The 19,143-nt window shown below is 39.9% G+C and overlaps 1 protein-coding gene across 1 annotated transcript; it reads left to right on the top strand.

Annotated features, from left to right (window-relative positions):
- The first annotated feature begins 3,916 nt into the window (after nt 1-3,916).
- kmt5c (lysine methyltransferase 5C) lies at nt 3,917-18,511 on the top strand. Its single transcript, XM_032586788.1, has 9 exons — nt 3,917-4,239; nt 4,605-4,737; nt 6,042-6,207; nt 8,426-8,535; nt 8,622-8,785; nt 10,379-10,398; nt 10,535-10,671; nt 10,751-10,923; nt 11,607-18,511. The coding sequence occupies exons 2-9, from the start codon at nt 4,625-4,627 to the stop codon at nt 16,214-16,216; spliced, it is 5,493 nt and encodes a 1,830-aa protein (XP_032442679.1). The 5' UTR covers nt 3,917-4,239; nt 4,605-4,624; the 3' UTR covers nt 16,217-18,511.
- The last annotated feature ends 632 nt before the right edge of the window (nt 18,512-19,143 follow it).

The raw sequence follows: 19,143 nt of genomic DNA, 5'->3' as shown, positions 1-19,143 counted from the left end.
TGTTTTAAACTAAATATTCATAATTATTCCTTATAAATCCACAATAAGATTGTGAAAATATGACTTGAACATCTGCATTTTTTTCTCTTGACAGGCTAAATACACAAAATTATTGCTGTTAATTTTTTCACTGTGTAACTTTACAAACGGCACTCTGTACGATATTCCTAATATTTAGTTGTTTGTTTTTACGCTTTGCGTTTATTTGACTATACAGGGTGTTTCTGGTTAAAAAGTAAATAAAAACTGAAAAAGCAGGATGCTGTAACTGTTAAATATTCCTCTCTGTGGAGCTTCAGGGTAATCTCACAGCCCACTTCCACCAGCCTCACCGCTTTCTGTCCTCCCGCTGTTCAAATATAAACCTGCAGCTCTCTGTAACAGCAGGGCAATAAGGACGGAGGATGGACAAAATGGACTTTAAATATTTCCTTTTGTGCATTTTTTTAGTTAATCTTAACATTCTGCATGGTTTTGATATATCACAATCTCTTGTTTTGTGCCTGAGAGGTCACCAGACTTCAGTTTGTGCACATGTTCAATTCGCATCCAGGATCAACTCAGGAAGTGAAATTTAGATAACAAACAGGGAATCCAAACCTGAAGAGGAACTGTAGGGAAAATGGGTCCAATTTGGTTAATTTTGAAACAATCTGGCCACAGTATTGGTAAAATTCAGTGATTTGTTGTGCAGAAAGCTGTTTATTCTGATCTGTAAAGTTTCTTTTGTGTAAATGAAAGTTAGATTTTAAAAAAACAAACATTTTTATGAGACCTGCAGAACTTTACGTCCATTTTCATCGTTGTTTTCATGGCTGTACAAACCGCAGCTTCGAACATCTTTCACCTTTTTCTTTCTGTTTTTGCTTCTCACCACCAGTAATCTCAAATATCTTCTTTTCTGTAACATGTAAGCTTAGGTAACTGAAGCTTATCGGTGTAGGATCTTTTTAATCAATCAGGGATGTTTTTGCACCATGCACTGTTGCTGGGTAGTTTTAGATCCATTACATTAAAGTTATTATAACTAAGATTAGATAAGAAAATTACTATTAATGGTATTTTTATTTGTATATCTTTTTGTTTTCATCTCTGTTTCAAGGTAGAAATAAATATAGAGTTTGTATATTTTGTGTTTGGGGTTTTCTTTGCATCTTATATTTGGAATAAGTATCCAAAAGTATTGACATTATGGTATAATAACAAGCTGTTTCCCTCAAACTCAAGTCAAATTGAATGGAAAATTTATATTTTTAAGTCTTGCCACTGGTTTTCTGTTGCATTTATGTCTTCAGTCAGAGGCTTCTTCAAACTTGCGGTAGTACAGACTGTTAAAGGAGATACTTGCTGCCAACGGCCTTCACTATCTAGAATAACTCTGTGAAGAATTTGAATTAATATGAGTTACAGCAACATTTAATTTCCCTTTGGGTGAATAAAGTTTTTCTGATGTAATATTTGGAAATGAAGCCATCAGAAAGGTTAAAGTTACATATAAATTCTGGTATTTTAAAGACTAAAATGGGAAGAAAGAATACAAATAAACAACATAATTACAAAATAATAACTTAAGAATAATATAAAACTTGTCAAACACAATGTACTTACAGAGTTGGGTAGTAACTAGTTACTTTTACTCAATTACATTTACTTGAGTAACTTTTTTGGAAAAAAAAATACTTTTAGGAGTATTTTTACTATGCTGTACTTGTTACTCTTTACTTGAGTAGTTGTATTATGAAGTATTTCTTTTCTTACTTGAGTAAAATTTCTGGATTTTCTACCTACTGAGTGAAAAACAAATATTTTAACCAAATATCCACCAGACACAGACCCACACCTGCAGCTTTTCTTAAAGTTTCATGAGTTTTTTTATTGAAAGAAATTTATTTGGAAAATTTTATTTTCCCTGGTTTTGTTATTTTTTGTTACTTGTATAAATTGTTGTAATTTTGGTTCTTAAAATACCCAAATTTCCACTTAACTTTATATTTTGGTCCATCTGATGATGCAATTTTCAAATATTAAATGACAGATAATCTGATCAGTTACTCTCTACTTCAGTAGACTTTTTACAAAATACTTTTTTACTCTAACTTGAGTAATTTTTTGGATGGCTACTTTTTACTTTTACTTGAGTAAAAATATGTTGAAGTAACACTTCTCTTACTTAAGTATAATTTTTGATATTCTGCCCTCCAGTCCAAAGGAACGTACAACAGGGTAGATTAATTTTCAAAATGTTTTGGTGTATTTAATATTTACAAGAAGAAACAATAAATACCAGCATGTATGTCAACATTTAACACAGATGCTAGGAGGAAGGAGCTCCTGTGATGCTCTTTTGTGCACCTAGGATGCGGAAAATTAATGCAACATTGAATGGAAATAAATCTGGTGAGGCTAAAGCCGTTCATGTTTATAAAGAAACAAATATTCCAGGATGTGAGTTCATTAACTTCTTTATTCTGGGAATACTGCTTGGCTTCATGAGATACTTTCTCTTTTTAAAAAAAGAAACTATTCTGAACAGAAACTACGCTCAGCTGCCAACACAAACTTTCTCCTGAGAATCATCAATCATTCGGTTTATAAAAACATTACTGATAGATTTTCCCTGCAGACACAGCAGCTTTCTGTTCACGGAGGCTCAAATAGTTGAAATACGTCAGGATTCATAGAGCCGCCACTTTGGATTGTTTTCCAGTTCAAACTTGTCCAGAGTATTGAAGACTGAATTCCTAGCAAACATCCAGATTACAGCAAGCGCTTTTCAAAGTTAAAATGCGACTCTGCTGATGGTTAAATCAGCAAAATTACCCAGTATTTATTAGCTTATTGTCAATGTAGGTTTTAAATATGTGACCTGACTGTGATCCGTTTCCCTGTTTGTGATTATTTTGAGCAGGAGTGATGTGTCAGTCATGGCCGAGGCAGTTGGATCTGCAGGCTCATTTTAAACGAACAGTCAAAGCTGATATGCACTGGTTTTAATTTGGTCATGAGTAAGTTAATTTTTTAATACATAAAGAAAGAAGTAACATTATTGTCTAAACTATAAGCTGATTAAGACTATTTAGGATTAGTTCTATTTACGTTCAATAGCTGAATATCATAACAGCCTAATTATTAGACCATATTTTTTTCTCCTATTTAAAGCTGTAAAAACAGACCAATTCAGCATTAATCCACTAATGTTTTATAGCTGCTATGGTTTAAAAACTAAGTAGAGCAGATTTTTAATATTATATTTAGAGATTCTGACTTCTCAGTGGGAGATGGGGAGAGAGAAAAAGTGTCGGAAAAGTCAGGAAAAAAAAAATCTATAACTTTGTGAGCCACAAATACTTAAGGCGTAAATTAAATAGGGTTAGGGTTAGCCAGATTGGCTGATGTTATTAATGTATTTGAATGTAAACACTGTGAAAACATAACATAAACTATAAGGAGCTGGATTTTAATGACTAAAATACCAACTATGTGTCTTATATTTTAAGATTAACTTAAAAAAACAACCAGTTTAGCAAACTACCCTTCCAATAAAATATAGTTTTGCTCCGGTTTCTACAGTAGAAATTATTTTTTAAAATGATAATAAAAAATAAAATAAAAGCACCATAAAACTACCCTGCTTTCGTAAAAAAAAAAAAATTAAATTAAAGATCATCTAGTGAAGAGACATTTAGGAGCCGACCGATTCAGTTCTTTTTAACGAATTAAGCCAAATAATTCGAATCTCAGTAAACATACTGAATTCCCATCACTACAGCTCACTGTACTATAAGAGGGTCTCACCGTTCTCACCACTGTCCAGCATGAGCGGCAACGCCCACTAACCAGCTGGCCAATCAGAGAGCTTGGAACGCTTTCCTTGCGTAATTGAAGTTGGCATCAGCCAATAGGTAAGTCCGTGGGCGTGGTCATGAATAGTTTGGTTGTGATGGAGGTTTCTCATCAACTTTTAGGCGATCTTTGCAAAGCTAATTTACGACACATTTAAAACATTTTCGTCCCGTTTTACTGGAATGTCGCGCGTTTGTACTTTTCGGGATTCACACCGGGATTTGTTCCGTTATCGCCATCCAACCAGCCAGGACACGGAGTGACGAGCAGACTCCATTTTCGTTTGCAGCTGATCGGCGGAGAGCTAGCTACTTTATGTTGCTAGGCTAACTTTCGCTTCCAGGCGTTAACTTGTCTACCTGGCGGTACTTTCGTCGGCTACAAAACGACTCCCAGGTGGGTTATAATTCCTGCATCTTCTAGTAAGGAGGCTGTTTTAAATATTAGACCGCAGGGTATATATTTTATCAGCTAAATGATGCAGTAATGTTCCGTTAGCTGCAGGCCGCTAAACGTACAGCCTCCTCCCTCCTCTGATCAGAACACAGCGGGCTAATACCCTACAGAACCTCATTGGACCTTGTTTTTATTGCACTATTGAACAAGCAAATTAAAGATGAACAACATGCTGCATAAAGAGATTGTGTGCTGCTGATCTGAGCACCTAAACCAAGCTATTCCGCTTGTTCTCTGCAGACTGGTTGTGCAGAAATGCTTCAGATCCCTGTAACGTATCGTTGTTTTGACCCCTGTGATTGCAGCATGCTGATGGTGGGAGGCAATGGACGGCTACACTAGAATGAGTGTGAAGGAGTTGTGTGAGACCGATGACCTGGCCACCAGTTTGGTGCTGGACCCTCTTCTGGGCTTCAGCACCCATAAAATGAACATAAGGTAATCCAAAACACTGTCAACTAGAGTGTTAGCAGCATGTGTGAAAGAGCTTCCCCTCATATAAAAACATAGGAAAACTGAAATGACTTCAAATGACTCCAAAATCATGTAAAACTTAAGATTTCTACAACAGTGTTTCTCAGTTTTTACTGTAATCAGTGAAAAGTCGTTGCTTCTGATCATATCTCTTATCACTTGAGGCATTTTCTTATCATGACAAGAATATATGGAGGTTCGAAAGCTAAAAAAATATGTTATTTTTACTATTTCCTATCAATAAATTTGAATATATTGTTAACTGTATGCAGGTTAGTGACAAAAATCTAATGTTTTGTGCAGCTGGTGTCATGAAGAGCATTATTATTTGTCACATACAACAACCTGAAAAAGAAGCAAAAAAGAAATGAATAGCTTTTTATTATTATTAAAACAATACCAGTTTCAAATTTCATAGTTAACATTAAACATCAGCATTGTTGAATGTCCTACCTTTTAACTATGTAGAATAAAAGCAATTTAATCTTTTGTAACAGTTTACTAAGCCAAAAATGTTACTGCATAGTTTATTATTTTTACAGATACAGATTTGAATGTTGTTCTTGCAGACAAAAACACCTACTTGCTCCAGATCTGATTTTATTACTTTACCTCAATTTCTTTTCTAAAAATAAAGTTACAAATGACAGAAAATATTCTGAAAAAGTGAATTTTATTTTAGTCATTCTTTAACAGTTGTATAGCAGAACATTAGGGCCAAGATACAATAAGTTTTGCTTAATTTTGAGAATAACGTTGTAAAATTTTATTTTTAAAAAAAAAAAAGATGCGATTTTACCAGAAGAGTAACTTAAAATGACAGAAAAATGTTGTTTTAATAAGGAAAAAGTTCCTGGAGTGAATTGAAAAGTGAAGTTGATGCGTCCGCCTCAGTTTGGTTAGACACATTTCTGCTACTGATAATAATTTGCTGCTGATTTGTTAAAAGATTAAGTATTCAATATTTTCTGTAAAAATGTTCACAAGACACAACATTCCTCATTTAAATTGTTTTGTGTTTTTACTATTTTATTATCCTAACTTCCCGACTTTATTCTTGTATTATTTTGCTCTCTGTTGTCGTACCACTTGTGATTTTAACTGTTGGAATTTTTCTTGTGGTTCTTTTGCACCGTTAGCATTTATTCACAAACATTTCCCACTGATTTTTAGTAAACATTGAAGATTCTGCATCTCCCAAAATATCAAAATAGTTCCCTCTGTTTCTCTGCGTTTGTGTTTTTAATCTGTCGTTATTTCCGTTCCAGTCCGGCACCAGAGATCAGACGCTGGGGTGTCCTCAAGGAGACGCTGCTGCGGTTTCAGCGAACGCACGACTTCAACGCCACGTTTGAGGCGCTGACTGTTGGCGAACTCGCTGGCGACTACTTCAACGCTCTGGGGAGCCACCGGCAGGAGCTGCTGAGACAACATGTAGGCATCTAAACGGGGGCCACATTCTCTTTCTCTTATTATCTAGAAGAAAATATTTGTTAAAATCTGCTGTTTTATGTTTCTTTAAATTTAAATGATTAAGTTTATATTAGTTTTGCATCATCAATTTGCTTTTTCTTTTGCAAAATCCGAAGACAAAAGCTATTTCTAAAAGAAAATGTAAATTTTTGATGTTTTCAAAGTATAGATTATGAGTTTACAAAACTAGTGTTTCTTATATGCCAAACATAAATCACAAATTGTGCTTTGAAGAATCTATATTTAGTGCAGGCGGCATCCTGGATGATTTCTGGAAATGTGTGAACAACAAATGAAATCAATTATGAAGTCTATGTAAACAACATTGTCCTTCAAAATAGAGCCAGTTGAGGCAAAAGAACCAAACTGAAGCGCAGAGTCATCCAGTTTTTTGTAGAAAGAGAGAGAGGAAAGAGAAAAATAATGAATAATGCAAATTGAAATTATTGTGCTCGTTCCAATTTGTCATGCGTTTAATTCATTTATTGCGACAGGCCAACTCAAATTACCAGAATATTTTAAAATGTACTGGAAAACAACTAATTTGGGGTCTTTATAAATGTGGAAATCTGATGTTAGATGTAGGGCTGCACAGTGGCGCAGTTGGTAGCACTGTTGCCTTGCAGCAAGAAGGTCCTGGGTTCGATTCCCGGCTGGGGTCTTTCTGCATGGAGTTTGCATGTTCTCCCTGTGCATGCGTGGGTTCTCTCCGGGTTCTCCGGCTTCCTCCCACAGTCCAAAAACATGACTGTTAGGTTAATTGATCTCTCTAAATTCTCCCTAGGTGTGTGTGTGTGTGCATGGTTGTTTGTCCTGTATGTCTCTGTGTTGCTCTGCGACAGACTGGCGACCTGTCCAGGGTGTACCCCGCCTCTCGCCTGGAACGTAGCTGCACCAGCAACCCTCCGGACCCCATTAGGGACACAGGGTGAACAGAAAATGGATGGATGGATGGATGATGTTAGATGTGTGGAACAGTTTGTGACTGTAGCAGCTGTTAAAGAGTCTTCACACATATATTCATGTTTTACACTCAGCCTTACAGATGTGATAGTTTTCACACCTAGAAAAGTAAAAATGGGTCTAGACTCAGTTTGTTTTGCAAGTTCATGTGGTGCTTCGTTCACACTGCCGGCGCTACAGAGACACGTTGAGATCAAGTTTTGGTTTATTTCTGTTGTTACTACAAAGAGAAGCTGATGGGGTTGAAGCTAATTGGAAAAGGAAGGAAATAGAAAATGGCAGCATGTGTCTAAACCTGCAGGTCAGGATGAACCAGCATGTTTGCAGGCTGATTCATGCACATGAACTTAATCATTCATCTTTATAAATCCTTAGTCATTGTAACGTCATCGCAGAGCGGGGCGATGTGGCTTAAAAATAAACTCAAATCTTTTTATACCTCTTTGAAGTCTGATTTGTCAAGAACTGCAGCTTTAGTACCAAATTATGTAATTTGAGAACACCAGATAATATTTTAAGCTAAATTTGACTTCAATTGGTACAAAATATCAAAGGACTACATCTTGGAATTATAGGAAAGGGGACATATTATGCAAAATTACAATTTTTCATGTTTTTGTACTTCCACTTGGATATGAACTGCTTCTAGAAACAGCACAAGTTAAGAAAAAAAAACATCCAGCCAGTTTTAGCAGTAAGTTAATGTTTTTGGAGTCTGGAGAATGAGCCGTTTCAAAAACATCAAGATTAAGTCACATTCTTTGGGCAATGACCGTTACCTAGCAACCTCAATGGAATTCCGCCTGTTACCTAGCAACCCAAGCTGAGCTCCAACAGGTTTGGGCAGTTGGTCTTACTGATGTATAATGGCTGCTGGAAAGTACAAGTGTTTTGTTGTTGACTTAGCATTCAGAAGTCACTTACTGCATTCTTGTTGGCTGTGCAGGAGGTTCCACTTCTGCTTTTCAAAGATGTACGGTTGTGTAATTGTGTGCCATTTTAAAATGTGAGTGTAAACAGCAGCTTATTTAGATTTAAAGTGACAAGAGGCCCTAAAACATCTCATTCTGAAACCGAACAGACTAAATCCATTATCTAAGGATGATTTTGTCTAAAGAAATCTGTCACACATGTTTTGTTTAGTCCATAGAGCTACCTTGACCTGTTCAAGGAAGCATAATAGGTCACCGTTATGTGTTGTTGGATGTGGCTGCAGGTGTATCGCTACCTCAGTGCCTTCCTGCTGGACAGTGGGATCAAGATAGAGTCGTGTGATAGATATTCGTCGGAGACCAACGGAGCGAAGATAACGACTACCAGGCATTGGTAATCCCTCCCTCCCTCTTCTTCCAGCTGTCGGTTCCAGTTCTGCCCTGAGCTCTCACAGCTGCGTCTGTTCGTCTGTCCTGCAGGTTCGTTGGCGAGCGCGTGGAGGTCCTACTGGGCTGCATAGCGGAGCTGAACCCCGCGGACAGCGTCGTGCTGAGGGCAGGGGTCAACGACTTCAGCGTCATGTACTCCACACGTAAACGCTGCGCTCAGCTGTGGCTCGGGCCCGCAGCGTTCATCAACCATGGTGAGCGTCTTTTCTCTGCTTTTATCATTTTACAAGCTAAGAATTAGTGCAATTAACTGGATTAATCGTGATTAATCGATTGCTGATATAATCAACTAATTAAGTAATGGATTAATTGTTAAATGAAGACTCAAAAAGGCAATTTGCTGAAAGAAGACACTCAGAGCAGTAAATAAAACAAAAACATAAACATTTTGCATTTAAGAGTAAATCTATTTTTAGAAGTATTTTTTATCTTCCATAAGATAAAAAAATACTTCTTTTTATCTTTTCATCTTCTGCTACTTTTGTTTACTAAATAATTGCTGTTGTACTTTAGACAAAAATGTTTTTCTTATTTAAAAAAGAAATTGAATTGTTTGCATCTTTAAATGTATTTCTGATATTAAATGAAAATCTGCAAAATGTGTAATTTTTTCACCCGATTAATCGTCAGAATAATCGATTAATCGTTTAGACTCAACATGACTGTAAGGGTTGTGAGTTGGATTGATTTAGTCAAAAAAATGTTTGTTTTTTTATTTTAAATGCAAAATTTTTATATATATATAAAATATTGGAAACATTTTCACTTACTTGTCTGCGTGTGTTCTTTCAGTAATTTCCCTTTTTTGAGTTTTTATTCTCCATTTAACAATTAATTGATTATTAAATGTATTGTGAACTAACAATTTATCATTACAGAAGATAAATGTTAATGAAGATTTTAAGGTCATAAAATGGAATATTTCACCTGTAAAATGTTTCCTGAAGTGTTTGTTTTTATTGCTATTTTAATCCTGTTGCAAAAATAAGCTTATTTTAAAAAGTTGCACCTTTAACTTTGGTTTTAAAACTGCATTACCTGAATAAGACTGATGGGGGCGCTCCTTTAGTTTCCACTGGAGATGAGGAATAAGGCAGTAAAATTTAATTTTGATATTTTGTGGGATTTCTTTTGATTAAGGTTTTGTTTGTTTGTTGTTCATAGATTGAATTAATATTTAGGGAAAAATGATTCAAATAGCAAAACAAAACGGTAGATTTATTATCAGTTTATGGGTTTTATTAATGAGTTCATTGTTATTGTTAAGATGATATTTTTCCCCACTATCACTATAAATAATACAATTCTTATCCAGGCTATTTTTCACAGCCAGAAAGATTGATTAATTAATTATTGAAATGATCATGAACTAAATCAATTAATCGTTTGTACACAGACTTAAAAAATGGTGAAAAGATGAACAGAATCAAAGCCGTAATTAAGCCAAAACTACAAAATATAGATAAGTTTTGCATTTAGGATGGAACAACATTCTTTGTCTGTAAAAATGTTTTATGCAAAACTTTAGCTTCAGCTGGTTAGCATGCATGTAAGGAATGCTGTTATTTCATTTTAGGCAGTAAAATGTTTGTTTTTCTTAAAAAATAAAGAATTAATAAAATAAAAGGCTCACATGGTTAAATGAAAATCGTTGGAATGCGGTGATTTCTTTATCAAATTAATCGATTACTAAAATGATTGTTTTTTGCAGCCCTGATTTCCATTGATATTGTGAGTCAATTATTAACTGAAATCCTTTTCTTTTCCATTTCTCTCCTGGATTGAAGACTGCAAACCGAACTGCAAGGTAAAACATCGCTGACCTGCGTTTTTATTACAGAAATTCTCTTATTTTATGTTTTCTGACACATCTGTTGTTGTTGGACCCACCTTTTGTCTAATCTGTTGTTTTTTTTCTCTCCTCTCTTTTTGCACCTGTCAAGTTTCTCCCCGGTGAGAAGAACATCGCCTGCGTGGAAGTGATCCGACCCATCTCGCCTGGGGAGGAAATCACCTGTTACTATGGCGCCAGCTTCTTCGGCGAAGGCAACGAAATGTGCGAATGCTGCACCTGCGAGAGGTGTGTCCGCCGCTCCGGCCGGCTTTGTCTCGGTGGCGGCTCGGGTGTCGCTCACGGCGCGTGTGTTTGATCCGATCAGGAACGGCGAGGGCCACTTCAGGCACAGAGGGAAGCAGCCGGACAGCGAGGAGGGAAAGGAGGCCGTGGGCCAGAAGTACCGGCTCAGGGAGCGATACCTGCGACACCACAGGGAGAGAGGACACCTGACCGCCAGGCCCAGCGCCCCAGGGATCCACGCCGGGATCTTCACAGGTGAACAGAAATACAGCGAAAAAATCGAATCCAGAGATTTTACCTCAAAGGAATGAAATAAAATCCACCCAGTTTACATCTCTAAATCATATTTAATTGAATCTGAAGTGTTTACAATAATTATTGCATCATCTGTCCTTTTTCATTCATCTATCCTTTCTTTATGTATTATCCTTTCTTGTTGGATCCTTCCTTCATTCGATCCTTCTTCCTTCCTTCTTTTGTTTCTTTCTTCCTTCCTTCCTCCTTTTGTTTCTTTCTTCATTCCTTCCTTCCCCCTTCCCCTCTTTCCTTCCTTTGTTTCTTCTTTCCTTTCTTTATCATCCTTTTTGCTTCCCTCCTCTTTTCCTTCCGTTCTTCCTTCTATCTTTCCTTCTGTCGCTTCTTCCTTCCTTCATTTTTCTTTCTTCCTTTCTTTCTTTTTTGTTTTGTTGTTTCTTTCTTCCTTCCTTCATCTTTCTTTCCCTCTTTCTTTCTGTGTTTCTTTCTTCTGACATTTATTTTGGAGGTTGTTTATTAAATAAATTGCACTCTAGAAAACTGGTTTAAAATTAACGATTAAAGCCAAAACTTTACATTAATCAAAACTTTTGTCCAGAGCTGTTTTTGTTTTGTTGTTCTTTGTTCTTATTTGTCCTCCTGAATGTAATCCAGCTGCTCATTTTGTCTCCTTTCATCGCCAGCGATCCCCTCCAGGAACTCCTTCACCCAGCAGATGAGGAGAAACGCTCTGAAGAACAAGAAGTTGAACTACACCAAGAGGTGGAGGCGTGAGAAGCAGAGGCGGTCGGGGAATTACCTGCTGAAACGCTGCCGGACCGTTCCGCTGCCGCCCCAGGTCACTCTGAGGGACCTGTGCATCAGAGTGCGGCGCCACTCGGTGGATTTCCTGCTGCACTGCAAGGATCCCAAAAGCAAAGAGAGGGCCTTGCTGCAGGAACTAGAGGAGGTGAAGCCAAGAAAAGCGACTGTTGAGGAAAACCCGAAATCTTTGACTTTGAATTCCTCTGTGCCGGCCAATCTGAGAAGCAGATCCGCCGTGAATAGCGTGGCTTTGAACATGAAGATCTGCTCAAGAACCAAAAGCATGGTTCATAAAACGCAGGAGACAAAGACGGAGTCCAGTAGCACAAACACAACTAACACTACTACAGTTTGTCCGCCTGTTGAAAGGGACAAAACCTGCAGCGCAACAAAGCAGGAGAACACGAAAAAAGCAATCACTGAAAGTCAAAGCAGCAAAGTTGAATCCAGGATCGCCGCTCCGACTCTGACCGTGTTGGAGAAGGCTGCTGACAATCCAGCAATCACCCTGAAGCAATACGTTACCGTCGACCTTACCAGGTTATCAATCCCGCAACCCGCCGAGGCTGGAAAAACACAAGAAGAGGAGAAAAGTGGTGTTTTAGGGAGAGGAAGGAGCCAACTGCCCCCCAAACCTGGGAACCTGCCAAGAAAACAGGTTTTCAGGTCAGACGTCTGCACTGCTACGAGCAAACGAGGAGGGAAGGAAACGCTCCTCAAGGCCACAGATGGAACAGATGCTCACAAAGAAGTCGCCGGGAATCCATCTGGCTGCGAGAAGGAGGGGGTTGACAGAGTTGTGGAAATAAAAACAGTGCAAACGGAGCTCAAGGAAGAGAAGAGAGACCCTAAGTTAACTGAAGCTGAAAAAGTGGGGAAGTCGAAAGAAGGGAGTAATATCCAGAGTGTTAAAAATGCAGAGAAAGTGGAAGTTAAAGTGTCAGGACAGACGAAGAGATGCTTGAATGAGTGTCCTGAAGATGTGGTGATAAAACAGGCAAAGGTTTTGCTGTCGGACATTTTAAGGAAAGATAAATCTTTTTTAGATCAGAGGCTGCAGGGAGACATAAACAGAGGAAGTTGCAATCGTTCAGTTAAGGGACGGTTTATGAAAAAACGAAGTGTGCGAAAAACTAAATTAGATGAATCACAAAATGGGACGGGAACCCCAAACGATGAGCGATTGGTTTCTGTTTGCACGGACTTGGGTGTGAAAAGTACACAGGTCCAGTCCGAACCGAAGTGCAATGAACTGCTGGCCTCCTCCTCCATCAACTCACTACCTCACAGGTCGGCCGTTTCTACGAAGGCTCAGCCGCGCCCGGACGCCAACCCGCAGTCCAACATACCTCTGAAGAAACGCACATTTCGGAGCTCCGTGGAGATCGACTCGCAGCGAGGTCCGACTTCCGCCTCCGATCGTGTTCAGAAAAACACGACTGTGGTGACGTCGCCTCCAGCCCCACAACAGAACACGTCCGCTATGTCTGGAGAAGCCAAGAAAGATAATAAATCAGCTCCAAGGCGGATCCAAAAACAACCTGTAGTTACCAGAGTGCTTCGCTCCAGACCTAATGGATCTCCACGAGGCCACCTGCTGAGGAAAGTCCGGCAATGCAAACAAGAAAATCAGGAGGAGGATATTTATGAAGATCCTGTCACACGTAGATCCCAAAAAAACTCCCAGAATAACCTGGAAATATCGTCCCCTGAAGAAAACAGCTCAGAGGAAACAAAAGCCGGCTTTGATTTCAAGATCCGCCTCAAGCGGAGAAGAGGGAGAGTGTGGGATGTTCAGGGCGACAGCTTGGCGCTGAAAACGGAAAAGCACGACGACTCGATGGCGTGTGATCCTTTCAAAGCAATCATGGATTCTGTGTCCATCTTAAACCGAGAGATGGAGGCTCACGTTCAAGCGAGTCAGAAGTCGAAGAGCAGACTGCATCGATTGAGACGAAGAAACGACAAAAACAACAAAAAACAAGTTACTGACATCCAGATGGATGGAGTTAGTGAAACTAAAGTCGGACTTCGCGAATCTGTTGACGAAAAAAGTGACATTACAGCAAAGTTGGAAAGCCGGCCCCTGTTGAACCTGAACGGAACCAGTGAGATGCTTCCAGAAACTAAAGTGGAGGATCGTCTTTTAAAAAGCTGCTGCCTGTTTGAGAGCACGTCCCAACAAAAGCTGGGGCCAGAACTGGGCTCAAACGGCCTTCAATTACCAGTTCTGAAACTGAGGAGGAAGGTGGAAGATATCTGGGAGGTGGACAGCAAAAAGGGGCTTGTACTGCCCGACCTAAGAGCTGAGGTTAACGTCAAGACAGAGGTCAAGAGTCACGCCTTAGGGAGGCAGAAGAAAGAGGAGACTTGTCTGAGACTCAACAGCAATCTGATGTCTCTAAAAACAGAACCGCCCCCTTTTTCCCTCTCTCTTTCGCCGTTGTCGCTGTCATCACCTCTTAACGAGGGAAAAACTGAAGCTGCACACTCAGCTGGAGAGCGAATCATAGAAAGGTTGGAGACGTACATGGGGGGAAGGAAACAGAGGCTGAAAGTTGACAAACAGCCCAAGAGTGTGCCCATGGAGATGCCCACCCCTTGTCTGAGTCACACACTCCAGCAGATTGACAACAGCCTCTCCAGACTCTCCGAAGGCCTGTGTTCTTCTCAGACGCTGGAGAAGCCTACGGCAGCTGGTGCCAGTGCCTCCGGTTCTGTGATCCAGACCCCGTCCCAGTCCCCCCCGTTTGTGGCCGCTGACAATATGCTGTCCGCCGAGCCCAGCTTCACCAACTGCTGCGAAGACATCCTGGACTTCCAGTGCCTCGGCTTTGATGGATACGACCAGCCGCAAAACATTCTCCCATCCTCCCCGTCAGATCTGTGCTCCCTGGACCCACCCACCGACCCATTTAGCAGTCCTCTTTCCCACAGCCCGACCGACACTTGGTCCACCGAAACACCCTACCTGGGCCCACCAAGTCCGGGGAATAACTTCACCAGTGAGGATCTGCAGTTTTTCCCGGGCTTGGTTGCTTCCAAAAGTGACTCCGGGAGTGTTCAGAACTGTGAAGCCAAGGGCATCTCCAAAGACGGACCCAACTCTGGTTTTGGGTTTTCAGCTTCGGTAAATTCAGACGTTGTGAGCAAGGAACGTATTATGAGCAAAAATCTGGGAGCGAGGCTCTCCAAAGATGACCCCAAAACTCAACCATCTTTGTCCGTCGCCAGCAAGCCTCGTATTTTCACCGGAAATCCCGTCGTTTTAAGCCAGCCTTCCATCAACTTCAAGGCCACCACCAGCCAATCAAAAACGCAGCTCAACCTCAAAACCCAAGGCCCGTTCCATCGCATGACCATTCCAAGTAAATCCCAGTCATTCCCAAGTAACCAGCCAACTGTGGTCAGAGGAACGCCGGCTCAAGTGTCCAACAGATTCCTTTCCCCTTCAGTCCTCTCAACAAAGAATCCCAACTCTCCTGAAAATCCATTCAGCTACCAGGAGAAGCCATCTACGGTAATCCACAGGGTTCTGAAGTACCAGGGGGGTAGCCAGACGCAGAACCTGTACAGCGCGCCGTGCGAGGACACTGTAGCTGCTAGTGGCGGCGCCCGGATCTCTGCCAAACAGAGTCAGAAATTTGTTCCTAATGTGTCTCAAAAAACCAACATATCTTTCCAGGGGTTCGGAAAGGATGTCGGCCATTTCAGTTCCTCCAGCAACCTCACCAGCTCCAACCTTCATTTCAGCAGACCCAGTTCCTCGGTTTCACAGTCTTTCAGTAAAAACAAGATGGCATCAGACAAACAGGAAGCGGCTGAAACTAACATGGGGTACAAAAACTTTTCCGAGATGCCGAGGCCCTTCTTCTTTCCTAGCAAAGCACCTGACTGCTACTCATCCCAGCAAGACAAGAAGCTGGATAAAACCGACAGACACCAGCCATGTTACACACAGCAGGATGCTTATGACTTTAGCTATTCCTCTCTCTCACCCATTTCCCAGCACAGCAGCCCTCAACTAGTCCACAGCACTCCTCCAAGTACACCAGCACCCAAAACCCAGTCCACCGCCTCCTTCCCTTATGGCTACCAAGGTCCTCCCTATGTGCTGAACTTCAGCGGCGACCACTCACTCACTCTGGGCCTGAGGGACGGTTCTGATGGCTACCCGGGCCTTTCTGCTACAAACTACACCTACCACTGCCTGATGGAGCCCTCGGGCACTCAAGGACGGCTAGTCCTTGAACCTTGCGGACCCCAACTGTCCAACCCATCCTCGTTGTGCGGGTTCGCTGGCCTCAGAAGTCAGGACGAACACTGCCGGAAGGACATGCAACAGCAGTGCCAGCCAGGGGAAAACCAAGGTGCTTCACACTACGGTGGGGTTCCTATGTCGCACCCAATGGGCACCACAAAACCCAAACGGGTGCGGCTGGTGGTGACGGACGGTACGGTGGACTTAGATTTGCAGTACTCGGACTGAGAGTGACTGGTTCTCTTGAAACCTTTTAGATGTTGGTTGTTTTTCTAAACGTTTCTGTTCATAATCTGCTTTTCTAACGAATTATCTTGATGTAGAAATGACTCATGCAGGGTTTGAAATGGCAGAAATATCCACTACAGTTTGTTCAGAATACCAAATTTTAAAGCATTACCTTTGAACCTGCAGGTCAAGTGGAATTCTTTGCAAAAAATTATTCATATGTCTTAAAGTTTTTCACATTTCATCACTTTAAAACCACAAAACTCTTAGTATTTTTTTTCTTAAAAAAATACTGACTCAGTTGGATTTAAGTCTGTACTTTGATTAGGCCATTCAAATACATGAATTGAATGAACTTCAGTACAGTGGGTGTTGTTCGTTTTAGTTTGTCTGCATAGTTGAAGGACGTAGTATTAGACGGAGAACTTAACAGAAAAATTAACTAAAGTAGTAAAATGGTACTTCTTTCACCAACTTACAATCCAATATGGCCGCCTTACTTTTAAAAATGTAGTAATAATCAGCGAATATATAAACACTTGAACTTGAGGCAAAATGTAGCTGAGTAAATTAATAATTAACTGAGCTACATCGTCTGTTAATAGCTGGTTTTGCTAATAACAGTTAGCCTGATCAGTTAGCAAATCTCTTTGTTGTAGTTTAGCCTTACAGCTTCCATCCAAACCTTGGATCTGGAATGGAAGTATTATCCACAGCTACCAGCATTTGCTCCTGGTTCACTGTACCACGTCAGGGCAGCTGAAGTACCAGGAGTTGTACGTGTACCACAGTTTGAGAACCATATATCTAAGTCATGAGTTCACATCTTCTGCAGCTTGACTCCGCTCCACCCTCAGAGTTTGGCTCCATCCATCTTTCTGTTAACTTGGGGAAAGATTCTGTGTCCCTGCTGACGGGGTTAAAAGGCATCCCCACAGCATGATGATGCCACCACCATGTTTTAAAGTGTTTTCTTGTGTGTTGGCCAAAATGTTTCACTGATCTTCCCACTTTTTTTGCATCTTTTACAAACCAGATTTGTAGAGTGCTCCATTAAGCATTGTCCTGCTGTCCAGCTTTACTTTGACTAGGCTGTACTAATACATAAATGTGCTTTAATTGTGGTTTTTGTCATGTTTAGCCTCACCTCTACCCCACAGCTTTTTCATCGTCTATTAAGTTTGTAGAAATGTATCCCCACAGCATGATGCTGCCACCACCATGTTTCTTGGTGTTAGTGTTAGTTTTCTGCCATTAAGTCTAAATTATTTCATGTAGAATGTCAAATATTACAGAAACATGCATCAGTATTATGTCAAGTTTGAAGTTTGTGGTTGTAAAATGACAAAATGTGAGAAACTCAAAGGGATTTGAAGACTTTTTGCGAGGCACTGCACACATCGAAGCCCTTCTTACCGTACTGTAACATAGATGTATGAATTTTTCTATCCCATAAATGGTAGTAGAGCCAGAATCCACCTGAACTGTTTGCTGGTGGAGCTTAAAGAGGCGGTTTGGTGCCTCGCTCGTGATGTTTTCAAGCACCCGTAGAATTATTATTTAAAAAAAATTTTTTTTTAATACCCACGTTAAGCTCTCGTCTCACTTCTGCGTGTAAACTCCTGAGTTGTGTGCATGTGTTGGATGCGGCTGGAGGTGTGTTTGCATGATCGGTGCAGTGAAAGACTTCCTGTACGAATCCAGGACCATTTCCGTTTTCCTCCATGTTGTTGCATCAGCAGTGTGACAATCCTCTCATCTACATTGGTAATTTCTAATCCCTCAGAAGGATTATTTTATAATGTTACCATGTTAATAGTGCTTGTTGATGAAGCTACTCATTTACAGATATTTTTTATTTTATTTTATTTTGGTCGAGATTGAGAACATTTCGTGCTGAAAGTTGAATCGGTTTGACTTCGTGCGGTGGGAGCGTTCTTGTGGTTACCGTGACGATGTACTGTCTTGTTATGACAAAGAAACAAAAAAAAGGCCAATTATTTATTTTAATATCCTCACTTCCGGAAAAGGTGCTTTCGGTGTAATTTATATTTCACGTTGATTGTTCAAACTATTAAATGTGTGGTTTTTAAAAAATATTATTATTATTATTATTGTTATTTAACGGGACATGATGATATTTACATGATGTATTTAATTTTAAAGACCAGTTTTTTTAACTGTTGCAGATGAAACTAGCTTGTCTTTTTTCTAATTGGCTGTTAGTCCTACTGGAAGTCTGTTGTAGAAATGTACAAATGTAGCCTATATCATTAAAGATGATTCTTTTTTTTATGTTTGCCTCTACCTTTTTCTTTTAAATATTTTTTTTAAATTAAATATTTAAAGTAGTGGTGGTAAAAGTGAGGCGTGGGGACCATTGGTGGCACACGTGCTGATTTTCTCTGGCCAATACAAATTCAAAATATTGTTTTTTTTAATATAATATAGTAATCAGGATTTTTGTTAAATATTTATAATACAACGGAGCTTCACCCATTTGCCGTTTAGTATTTGCAGATTTTTCTGTGAAATGTAACTCTCCTGATACGTGGATTGTTTTTCAACAGCAGCAGCGTGTGCTACTTCACTCGATATTTACTGGTGTTTGCAAAGCAGCCAATCCAGAAGTGCAATTTATTTTCCTTGCTGCTGATTGGCTGAACCACCAAGAGAAGATGAGGAACACTGTAGATCTTTAGCTGTGAATGCTGCAAGTGATGAAACCGAAGAGAAGAGATGACAAAGATGATCCAACAAATGTGTGCAAAACTGACAAAGTTTTGCACACATTTGCAATGGAAATCATTGCAATAAAAGATAAATGCATGGATGAGTTTCTCTACATCTTGCTGCGACATTAGTCCTTTTATCCTAGAAATGTTTGTCAGGTGATAGAAGACCGAATTTGTAATTGTCTTTATGTG

Source organism: Xiphophorus hellerii, chromosome 16, assembly GCF_003331165.1.
Source record: "Xiphophorus hellerii strain 12219 chromosome 16, Xiphophorus_hellerii-4.1, whole genome shotgun sequence".
NCBI classification, from domain to species: Eukaryota; Metazoa; Chordata; class Actinopteri; order Cyprinodontiformes; family Poeciliidae; genus Xiphophorus; species Xiphophorus hellerii.
The sequence above is the reverse complement of the archived record's forward strand: the minus strand, read 5'-3'. Positions and strand labels throughout refer to the sequence as shown.